Here is an 11,438-nt window from a genome sequence, read left to right as displayed (position 1 = left end):
ACTCTTTTTTTACTTTTCTTTTCTTGTATTTTATTTTCTTAAACTTTTTTAATTTTGTTTTTATTTTTTATCAACTTCTTGATCCTTTTCAAATCTCTAATTATGTTCTTGAAATTTTTTTTGCTAAATTTTATTCATCATATTGAGTTCTTCTCGTAAAGTTTTTAAATTCTTTTTCTTGAAATCTATTTTCTCACTTTTCTTAATTTTTTTAAACTCTTCATTTTCATCAACTTCTTGAATTACTTATTTTTACACTTTCTTTACTTACTTTTCTTTTCTTGAATTTTATTTTCGTAAACTTTTTGAACTCTTTTTTAATGTTTTTATCAACTTCTTGATCATTTTCAAATCTTTAATTATATGTTCTTGAAATTGTTTTTTGTAAAATTTTACTCATCATATTGAGTTCTTCTCTAAAAGTTTTTAAATTCTTTTTCTTGAAATCTATTTTCTGACTTTTCTTAATTTTTTTAAACTCTTCATTTTCATTAACTTCTTGAATTACTTATTTTTACACTTTCTTTACTTTTCTTTTCTTGTATTTTATTTTCTTAAACTTTTTGAATTCTTTTTTAAAAATTTTATCAACTTTATCATCCTTTTCAAATCTCTAATTATGTTTTTTATATTGTTTTTGCAAAATTTTACTCATCATATTGAGTTCTTCTGTAAAAATTTTTAAATTCTTTTTCTTGAAATCTATTTTCTCACTTTTCCTAATTTTTTTAAACTCTTCATTTTCATTAACTTCTTGGCTTACTTATTTTTACAATTTTTTTACTTTTCTTTTCTTGTATTTTATTTTCTTAAACTATTCAAAAAAAAAATTAAAGTTTTGTCAACATCTTGATCCTTTTCAAATCTTTAATTATGTTCTTGAAATTGTTTTTTTTTTAATTTTACTCATCATATTGGGTTCTTCTCGTAAAGTTTTTAAATTCTTTTTCTTGAAATCTATTTTCTCACTTTTCCTAATTTTTTAAACTATTCATTTTCATTAACTTCTTGAATTACTTATTTTTACACTTTTTTTACTTAGTTTTCTTTTCTTGAATTTTATTTTCTTAAACTTTTTGAATTGTTTTTTAAAGTTTTTATCAACTTCTTGATCCTTTTCAAATCTTTAATTATGTTCTTGAAATTGTTTTTTTTTTGTAATTTTACTCATCATATTGAGTTCTTCTCGTAAAGTTTTTAAATTCTTTTTCTTGAAATCTATTTTCTCACTTTTCCTAATTTTTTAAACTCTTCATTTTCATTAACTTCTTGAATTACTTATTTTTACACTTTTTTACTTAGTTTTCTTTTCTTGAATTGTTTTTTAAAGTTTTATCAACTTCTTGATCCTTTTCAAATCTTTAATTATGTTCTTGAAATGGTTTTTGCAAAATTTTACTCATCATATTTTATATGTGCATTTTTAGTTTATGGATGTGCGTGAGAGTTCGAGCTAGTGGAATAATGAGACAGGATTGGGAAAACGTAGGGGTTCTTCGCAGAGAGGGAAAAACTAGGAAGTTCCCATAATCTGCTACGTCGCCTGGCGGTGCATAATCTTCCGCCAAGCAATAGTTGGAGGTTTTCCAGCTTGGTGTTCTGATGTTGTAGGGGTCGAGAGTTGTGTATGGTCATTGTGATAAATTTAGGTGGACGAGAATATTAAATTTAAACTGTGATAAGCAGAATGCTATACCTAAAAGAATATGAAGGTGTATATATTATTAGTATGTGAGAGTTGGTGTGTACATGGTATTGTGAACATAATAAAGAATGATGGTGATGGTCACTAAGATTGCGGGTGTTGGGAAAAGGTGGAGTTTTGTTGGATAAAGAATTATAATTTTTGGATACTTATTATCTATTAGGGTAAGGTATCAATCATAAATTGGTGTAGCTTTGAGTGAAAGATATTGAATGAAAGGTTGACATCATTTCAGTAGGGAAGTAGCAGGTAGTCTAATTTTCATGTACTGGATTGGTGGTCTTTCCCATGAGCTTGATTGAGGTATTATGCAATGTTAAAGTACTTGGTAAAATCATAAGATTTGAATAAGGGAATTGACAATTATGAATGATAGGCATTTAAACCATATGAGGGCCGTAGATTACCAAGAATTTAACTTTGAGTGACGACTGTATTTCTGGAATTTTGGAAGTACTTTGGGTTGTAAGCCAATCTAATTTGGGTGCTAAAACCAGTAAAGTTCGTCTACTGATATAATGCCTGGCGACATGGGTGTGGCTGTCAGGCGATAGGTCCAGTAGGGATGTCCTTGCATCGCGTGGCGCTTGGCGGCAAGGTGTGCTCCGCCAGGCGATAGACCTTAAAACAGTGGGTCTGACTAGAGCCTGACGCTTGTCGACGAGGAGGTCCCGCCAGGCGGTCTGCACACTAATTTCGCCTAGGGCGCTTAGGATGTGCCAAGTGATAATGCTGTAGGTATTGGCTTGTGTGTGTTGTTTGTACGCATTGATGCGGACTTGGATAAGGAGATGTTGTGCCATGAGCAGGTAGGTTCATGGATGGTGGTGAACACGTGATGATATGAGCGGGGAGGTTCATATCTTGTTACTCTCGTGTGGGGATACAAGCAGGGAGATTCGTATGTTTCGTGCTCACACTTGAGAGATGCTACGAACGGAGAGGTTCGTAGTTGGTGGATTACATGTGTTAGATTACGGACTAAAATAAAATAATATATTGAGGACTTAGAATTAAGTAAAAAAATATATCATGAAAACTCGTTATGGAATAGAGGAAAAAAGTTGAAAAAATATATATTATGGAGTATAGAGAAATAAACACTCATAATAAAATAAAGTTAGATTGAAAAAAATTTGTACCATATCTGAGGATATGTTCTTATAAAACTTGTAATGGATAGAAAATTAATATTGTAGATGGATATTTGTATGGTTAACGTATACGAGTATTTTTTATATCCACATGTTAACGGAACAGGTACAACTAGTATCATAGTATCGGTACTTGTAGATACCCGTACCAGCTATACTATCATTTAAATTAAAAAAACATGATTAAAATATTAACAGTTTGATTTTGAATGAGTTATTTTTTTATCAATTGATTTTAAAAAAAATCATTTCTTTGTAAGTTATCATTCAAACACTATCTAAATGGATTATTTAGACTTTGTTTGAAATTTATGATTATGTATTGTATTTTATTTGAATTTATGGTTAAAATATGTTAAATATTTTATTTTACTTTTTGTAAATATCCATGGATATTATATATATATATATATATATATATATATATATATATATATATATATATTATTCACATAATGGATATCCATATGGATATAAGAACTATACGTGACAGATATTTATCCAGCAAGTAAAATAGTGGAGAACTATTACACGAAACATACCCGTCTTGTAAACATCCTTAATTAAATTAGTTTTTTTTTTTCATTAAGCAATTGTATTTAATCCAATGAAATGACATTAGTTTTATTTAGTTTAGTTATCAAAATAATTATATGTTTTAAAAAATGAAAAAAAAATCACTTAAAATATAAATCCAAATATCATACTGTAATATTTTATTTTGATAAAAAAAGAAATAGTACATATTCTAATCAAGAACAATAATTATTCTACAATTGATATATATGATGAGTGGAGGAAAAGTATTTGTTAAAATGTATACCTACAATTGACCGGATATTATTTTACCGAGTGGAGTAGCTTGAAAAAGCAGAAGAATCAAATTCATACCTATTATGGCATGTAAAATATGATTTAGTGGATTGGTATTGAAACCATCCGATAGCGGCGATGGGTTTGCTCGCAAAACCCATCGAATATTGATGAAACCTAAACCCTATTCCCTTCCCCTTTTCAACCGATACTTTTGCGCGCTATCTCCTCCTCTCATGGCCCAAACCCCACCTTCTCTCGATGCAGAACAACCGCACGACGACCACCACCACCACCACTTGGGTTTTCCGGCCCGCAGTCTATGCGGAGAGTCTCGGGCTGAACGGGCTTGGGCTCACTGGTCCAAGTTGGGCCGACCCAGATTCATTGTGGCCCCGATGGTTGACAATTCGGAGTTGCCGTTTCGAATGCTGTGCCGCAAGTACGGTGCCCAGGGCGCCTACACCCCCATGCTCCATTCCCGCATCTTCTCTGAGACCGAAAAGTACAGGAACGAAGAATTCACCACTTGCAAGGTATGATAAATTACAATCATCCATTTTTCTAATTGTGTTAATACTATTATTGTTGCTTTGTTGTGACTTTTGGGAGAAACCGCAGGAGGATCGACCGCTCTTTGTTCAATTCTGTGCCAACGACCCTGATGTTTTGTTGGAAGCTGCACGCAAGGTCGAGCCTTATTGTGATTATGTTGATATTAATCTTGGGTAATGTATATTTACATTCTCTTTCCACCAAATCTGCTTCATTTCAATACCTCCTGTGTTAGCCACTTGAGCCATAGTTTATAGGAATAGGAGGAAATGGAAAGGAATGAAGAAGTGGTCATGAATCCCTTTTAAATTGAAGTTGTAAGTTGTATCCAAACGAAAGATGTCCTTGTAGTTTTATTCATAGTTTTCCACCAGAAATGTTTTTGTTTGAATAGAAGTTTACCCCCATTTCATGCTTCAAGGGATGGGAGTGTATTTTTAAAAAATTAAAGGAGAGGTTAGTGTAATTCAATCAAGTTCCCAGGGAGGAAAGTAAGCTGAAGTTTATTATTGTATTTACCATACTAGGAATTCTTGTTTGTTTTATTTGGTAGAGAGACAGTAGTAAGGTTAATGAGAGAAGCAGATCCTCTCGAATTCCTCTCACAATTTAATACTCTGTAGGCTGTATTCATCTGGTTTGGCTTATTCCTACACCGTGCTCTGGGTCAAATCTTTGATTCCTTCTGAATAAAATTGTGCTTTTCTTCATTTCTGTTGCGGTGTAACAGTATTGCCAGTTATAATATTAAAATATTATTCAAGTGAGAGATAGCGATCATCCATATAGATAGGATGGAATACTATCACCTTAGAAATACAAAAACTTTCCTTGTTTCAATTTTAACGATCGTCATTGGTCATCACTATGCTTGGATTTTATCTTTTGATAAAATTTTGGTGTATTTGTTTGATTTGATTTTGTAGGTGTCCGCAGCGCATTGCTAAACGAGGAAACTATGGTGCATTTTTGATGGATAACCTTCCTGTTGTAAAATCTCTAGTGGAAAAACTAGCTGAAAACCTCCAGGTTCCTGTTTCATGCAAGATTAGGCTATTTCCCAATTTAGAAGACACTTTGAAGTATGCTAGGATGCTTGAAGAGGCTGGTTGTATGCTTTTAGCAGTTCATGGCAGGACCAGAGATGAGAAGGATGGGAAGAAATTTCGAGCAGACTGGAAAGCTATCAGGGCTGTGAAAAATGCAGTCAGGATCCCAGTCCTTGCAAATGGGAACATACGGCATATGGATGATGTTAGAGACTGCTTGGAAGAGACGGAGGTTGAAGGGGTACTTTCTGCTGAGACCCTGCTTGAAAATCCTGCTCTCTTTGCTGGATTTCGAACTGCCGAATGGGTTTCTGAAAGTGAAGGAACCAATGTGGATGGAAAACTAGACCAGGCTGATCTGCTAATAGAGTACTTGAAACTTTGTGAAAAGTACCCTGTGCCATGGAGAATGATTCGTTCTCATGTTCATAAATTGTTGGGAGACTGGTTCAGCCTTCAGCCTCATATCAGGGAGGAGCTAAACAAGCAATCTAAACTGACTTTTGAATTTCTTTATGACATGGTAGATCGACTTAGGGATACAGGTACAAGGATCCCACTTTACAAAGAGACCCGAGTGGAACTTACATCGGACAGTTACTCAGATCGACTCGGCTGCACACCAACATTTGAAGCTCAAAGTTGAGCCAAAACCTCAATGAAATATTTTGTGGTAGAGGTGGTGAGGTTAGGCTAAGCTAGCATGATTACGCACGACTTAGATACAATTTTGTTGTGATTAATTAGGAGTAAGAATGGTTAAAATATCCATTTTCTTCTTTTTTGTGTTGTATTTGTCTTCATTCTTATGGCAATTGTCAATTGGCTGTGTTGTACCCTATTAAAACGCTGATGCGATCAGAGCGGATTAATTTTACGTGATTGTCTTGAACGTTTCATAAGTTAGAATTGGTTTGTGTTCTCAACCCCTCGACGATCTGATAACGAAACCTCCTGGTAGTGTTGTTTACTTGTTGCTCTAAGTATGATTTATGACAACTTAGGATATGTGGATTCACAAGTCCTAGTCGTGAACTCGTGTGGTGATAAATTTTGAGAAGGAAGGTATTGATAAATGACAGGCTTGATTTGCATTACAATATTACAGTATCCGCAGTTGTAGGTCTAGTAGCAAGCTAGAAGCCTGCTAGACAAGATCAAGATGGCTGGCTTATTTGCACACCAGAACAAGGAAAACAAAGTTACTAAAAAACAAAGTTTGTGAGAACTTTGGCAATTAAATGCTCTCCATAGACTGGTCTTTCGAACTTCGTGTTGCCATTTGCCCTCGTTTTATGTGTGTCCAACGGCTCTACCGCAGTATCGAAGTTTGTCTGTTCATTTATCAGTGACATCTGTGACATACAGAAACAAAGGCGAGAAAAGAACGAAACATGTAAATTTTAGATGTGGCTAACCTCGTAAAAGTATGCTACGCTGACTCTGTATTTTGAGTTGTCGTTTATCACCCGATGAAAAGTTGACTCGTACAATCCATTGGAGTATATCTGCAGTTCTCTTCCAGACTTAATGAGATTATCTACCACATTCATAGATGAAGAGATTAGGTATAAGATACCTTTAGCATGTCACCAATGTTGCACACAAAAGTCCCAGGAACTGGAGGTGCTGATATCCATTCGCCTGATAGGTTTCTCACCTGAATCAATTTTCACACCATAAATATGGTGGGTAATTTGCCTCAAGGCGTTTTAGTTGCGCCTCTTTAGTTTCAAATTACAGTTGCAGGACCATATAATATTATCCAAGATAAAATAGAGAACGCAAACTTAAGTCAATAGGTGTGGGTTGAATTGAAAGAATCGACTACTTTTAAGGATCGGCTGACCTGCCATGCATTAGGCTCGCAAAAAGCGGCCTGGGATGGTTCATATAAGAACTGTGAATTAGTTTTGTTAGCTCATACAGCGCAATGAATGACCAACATGTGTGCAGGTCAGTCCACAAGCAAAATCTTAAAAAAGAAAAAGTATATACAAATGTTACTATAATAATTTTGTTTTAATGTTTTATATCTTTGTTGAGCCCTTTGAGTCTACAATTAATAATAAAATTGAAATAAGATAAATAAACACAAAATTAACAGCTACATCAAATAAATATATCATTTAAATTTTTCATTTGCATGGAAACGTAAAAAGAAATTATTGTCTGAGTTACAAAAAAATTACTATAATTAACCAACATCTCTTGACTCTAAAAACATATTGTTGTTTTTCCATTTCAATAATATTGAATACAGTCTTGGAAGAATTTTCATATTCCACTTTTTCATAATTATAATCTTATCTATTATCATTTATCATTTGCATACATTTGAACAATGAAAAAAGATGAATTTAAATTAAAAGTAATAGAATAAAAATAGGACAAGTCAAATAAAAGTACGAATAATTACTTCCATACCTTTTAACAAGAGATTATCCTTATACTTGTTATATATATGAGAACTAATGCGCAAACAAGAAAGTTAAAAAAGTAAAACAGTGAAATTTTTTTATCGTAGTAACTAGTCCACCTTCTCCGATCATTGATATGTGCAAAGTATAAATTATATATAAGATCATGCGGAATAACAAGTTAAAATATTCCGTCCACTCTGCATTTTTTCTATGAACTAGAACATTCTCATCTTACTAAAATGATAGTTTTGAAAAAGTTTTTCTTGACAATTTTTTTAAGTCACACCAAACCTTTTTCTTCTCTTTTCAAATTACATCAAACTTTTCTTTTATCTAAAGAGGTACTGCCAGGTGGACATTGTCAAAACTTTCAAAAAAAAATAGTTAAAAATTAATTTTTCTTGGGGAAAACTCATTTTATCCAAGAAATATAGTCCAACGGAGGAAATGGGATACCAACAGATCTGCTCCGAAGTTACAGTCTTACAGACCACTGACAGATATTTAAAAAACTGGAAGGAACCCCTACATTTGCAAAAACTATTAGGTGGTTCTGAACCAGCATGGTCTCAGTCAATCTTTATGCAACAATTAGTAAGTATTAATTAAACATTGGTAGAGACCATAAAACAAGCGGCTCAAGTAATAATTTCTACCAAATTTAGGTTTATAATTGCATGGTACAAGATTGGTTGCAATAAGAGTAGAGGTCAAATCAATAACTGCATGCAATAAACGAGGAGTTTGAGCATCTTAAAATACAAAATAAAACATAAGTAAGTGCATACCTGAAGTGCGTTTGTATCCTCATCTTGGTTAACCAATGTCAATAAACCTGTTAAACAATATCTAAAATCACGGACAATGACCAGACAAATATTCTCGACTTATAATAATGCAAAGGTACAGGTATACCGTAATCAGTGTGAGCTCCACTGCGTTTATTTTGATTCAAAGAATTGGAGAAGAATAAGTAGCAAAGGAAAAGGCATCAGCAATCCAAGTACTTAAAAATAGGGAAATTTTGGAAAAACCAGATCCAGGATTTCATTACCATCCAATGTCATTTTTAAGAACATGTGTTCCATTCACAGTTGATACACCTGGGTATCCAATGAGCCGCATTACCCAAAATGGATCCCCAGCTCTTTGACCTTCGAATTCATCAGGTGATCCACCTAATCCCAAAGCAATTCCACGCATAATTTTCCTTGCAAGGTCTGCTCTAACAAAGGAACTATGTGAGGAATCACGAATTTAACTGTAAGAACTCACATGATGGAAAAAAAGAGTGGATGAGTAAAATACATGCCTGTGCAGAGACGAATATACTCCTCCATAAGAACTTTGAACGTTGGAGGATATTGTGGCCTGCATGGTGAACACAAAAACTGAAGAAGGTCAAACCAAATGATGTAATTATCTTGCTTCTTTCTGGATGCTAATACTCCAAAATCCAACTCCCTTGTCCAGTAAATCAAATGCTAGAGTAACAGAGTCAGCTCAGAGAAGAACATCAATCATGCTAAAGTATCCATAGACTATAAATCCAATTCAATGAATCTTCCTAGTTATTCAGGATTAAAAGTATATATGAAATTGTTCTCGAGCTAATTTTTAGCTAAATATTGAAGGGTGTTTGTGGAGGAATACATGCAGTAATAAACAGAAAATCCCTATTTCTATGTACCACTGGTTGCTTCCTTCCATAGTTTTGCCCAGATCTCCATACATGCCCTTGGTCACTTCTCTATAGCACTGTTAAAGGAAAGAAAATTAAAGGGATCATTTGTTGCTTAATAGAATCACCAGAATCAGAGTGAATTCTGGATCAGCTACGCCAGACTCCAACCAGAGAAGAAAATGAAATATTGAGGAAATCTGATCATGTACAATGTTAAATACCATTGGTTGATCCATGAGCTATATTACACAGAAGTTACAGGTTGCCACTTTTAGGGAAATAAAATTATACTTGACTCTAAATTGTACTGAGATGAGCCTAATGCACATGATATTAATAAAGTAAAGAAGTCATTTGGACGTGATTGTTCTATGACATGTATATCAGAAAAGAAGGTAACCAAAATTATACTTTCAAACCATATAAAACAAAATACATTTAATTTACAACCTATTCTAACAATATAATAATATATTAATAATTTGTATTTAAATACTTACAAGTGGTTATAATATTTTAAGGGTGTCAACCTTTTTTATGTCATGTAACTATAAGACTTACATCAATAGCTTCGTGCATGTCAGGTACACCTTTGGTTATATTTTCTCCAATCCTTTGATAACCTCTGCATCAGACATCAGGCTGTTATCAGTAAAAATTTAATGCATAAACCTCATGATCTGAACTGAAACTTACATACAAAGTAGATCGACGTAAACCAAGCAAACCTGTATCCAGCAGCCGGAGTCAATTTTATTTTTGCCTTTTCTTCATATGGAAGTTCAAAGAAACTGCGCGTTACATCTCTAACTTCTTTGAGGAGAGTCTCCGGAACACCATGTCCTTTCTGTCAATCAAGGAACGCGGGATTCGAACATTAAACACAAAATGACCTCTTTAATAATAATAAGTTCCTTTAAAAAAAGAGTTTATCTGTACGATTGTGGAGGAATTTTTTGCTTCAAAACTCTCTTGCCTCGAAATGCGTAAAGAAATCATAGAAGGGAAAAAGTGTTAATAGAACAAACAAATACCACGTAGAAGAACCCTGCCTCTATACAAGCCTTATCCAATTGTCTTACAACCTCGCGTACACCAGGGTCCTCGGCCATTTTGGGATCATCTGCCTTAGCCAAAAGCGAACTAATATCTGCATCACCGTCACCGTTATAAGAGATTATTCTTAGTTATCAGATTCTGAACCTAACTCAATATTTTACTCCCCAATTCTCTACTACATACTATCCGAAGCAAATGCAATCGTAACATGTTTAGACAAAATTCCGATAAACCCAAGTATATATATGTTAACAAAATCATGGAAAGTAAAACCGTGAGCGTGTACAAACATGTCTACGAAAACAGAACTTAATAGTATGAATAGGTATGATGGAATTGAGGAAAAGATGAAAGTAACGAGAATGAGGGTTATGGAAGTGGAAAGGGGGTTTACCAATTACGGGGATGGAACTAAAGTTCGTGGCCATAGGGGAATTGTGGTTCTCTGAAACTCAAAATACTTTTCTTAGTGTGATTTGTGTGAGGTATGGAAGAAGGTAGTGAAATGTGAAGTGGCATATACAGGAATCTGACGAGACAACAGAGTTGTGTTGTCGTATATAGGAAAAGAAAAACAGTAGGTACGATGACAGACAAACACCCAAATTTTTATTTAGAGAAAGGGCAATGATTTACACATTTACCTTCATTCATCACTTTTATAATCGACAATTTTCAGGTTTTACGGGAGAGGTTTTACGGGAGAAATCAACACTGATTAAATCTGAGCCTTTTAAGTTTTGGGTTGAAAGTGGTATTAGTGTCTTATATATGGTTCAGATTTTATTAATATTGTATCTTCCTAATCAAACTCTTCCTTATAAACCTAACCTAACAACAACGAGGAAAAATGTGTCAAATGAATAACCATGTCAAAGTACTTTTTTTTTTCTTAGGCTGTATTAGCATGTCTTCAGAGCACTGTGTAGAAAATTTTGGTAGGATGAATTTACGGGTTGACTTACGTTTTTTTCAGTTGATTCGGAGGAGAAAAGA

At 33.8% G+C, this 11,438-nt stretch overlaps 2 protein-coding genes across 3 annotated transcripts; one reads left to right on the top strand and one right to left on the bottom strand.

Moving 5' to 3' along the window:
* The first annotated feature begins 3,697 nt into the window (after positions 1-3,697).
* On the top strand, positions 3,698-6,182 carry LOC114177696 (tRNA-dihydrouridine(16/17) synthase [NAD(P)(+)]-like). 2 transcript variants are annotated; one of them, XM_028063168.1, is made up of 3 exons: positions 3,698-4,208; positions 4,294-4,362; positions 5,154-6,182. In XM_028063168.1, the coding sequence occupies exons 1-3, from the start codon at positions 3,934-3,936 to the stop codon at positions 5,920-5,922; spliced, it is 1,113 nt and encodes a 370-aa protein (XP_027918969.1). In that variant the 5' UTR covers positions 3,698-3,933; the 3' UTR covers positions 5,923-6,182. The 2 variants fall into 2 exon arrangements, with proteins under 2 accessions (XP_027918969.1, XP_027918968.1); XM_028063167.1 differs by having other exon boundaries at positions 3,699-4,208; positions 4,294-4,400.
* Positions 6,183-6,342: 160 nt separating this feature from the next.
* On the bottom strand, positions 6,343-11,080 carry LOC114177697 (probable 2-oxoglutarate-dependent dioxygenase At3g50210). Its single transcript, XM_028063169.1, has 12 exons — positions 10,837-11,080; positions 10,418-10,533; positions 10,112-10,230; positions 9,945-10,008; positions 9,390-9,457; positions 9,012-9,070; positions 8,754-8,919; positions 8,615-8,634; positions 8,488-8,534; positions 6,856-6,936; positions 6,695-6,784; positions 6,343-6,610 (listed from the first exon to the last, which is right to left on the bottom strand). Exons 1-12 carry the CDS (start codon positions 10,868-10,870, stop codon positions 6,482-6,484), a joined length of 993 nt encoding a protein of 330 aa, XP_027918970.1. The 5' UTR covers positions 10,871-11,080; the 3' UTR covers positions 6,343-6,481.
* Between the last annotated feature and the right edge of the window lie 358 nt (positions 11,081-11,438).

This window comes from Vigna unguiculata, chromosome 3, assembly GCF_004118075.2.
Source record: "Vigna unguiculata cultivar IT97K-499-35 chromosome 3, ASM411807v1, whole genome shotgun sequence".
NCBI classification, from domain to species: domain Eukaryota; kingdom Viridiplantae; phylum Streptophyta; class Magnoliopsida; order Fabales; family Fabaceae; genus Vigna; species Vigna unguiculata.
This window is presented reverse-complemented; position numbering and strand designations above follow the sequence as displayed.

What these genes read in the sequence shown, in the direction of transcription:
- LOC114177697 (XM_028063169.1), bottom strand. Translation starts at nt 10,870, where the DNA reads ATGGCCACGAACTTTAGTTCCATCCCCGTAATTG. An exon ending in AGGCAGGGTTCTTCTACGTG is followed by an intron (nt 10,231 to 10,417) that starts GTATTTGTTTGT and finishes CTTGATTGACAG; the next exon opens with AAAGGACATGGTGTTCCGGA. An exon ending in ATGGAAGGAAGCAACCAGTG is followed by an intron (nt 9,071 to 9,389) that starts GTACATAGAAAT and finishes TTCACCATGCAG; the next exon opens with GCCACAATATCCTCCAACGT.
- LOC114177696 (XM_028063167.1), top strand. Translation starts at nt 3,843, where the DNA reads ATGAAACCTAAACCCTATTCCCTTCCCCTTTTCAACCGATACTTTTGC. An exon ending in AAGAATTCACCACTTGCAAG is followed by an intron (nt 4,209 to 4,293) that starts GTATGATAAATT and finishes GAGAAACCGCAG; the next exon opens with GAGGATCGACCGCTCTTTGT. An exon ending in TATGTTGATATTAATCTTGG is followed by an intron (nt 4,401 to 5,153) that starts GTAATGTATATT and finishes TTGATTTTGTAG; the next exon opens with GTGTCCGCAGCGCATTGCTA.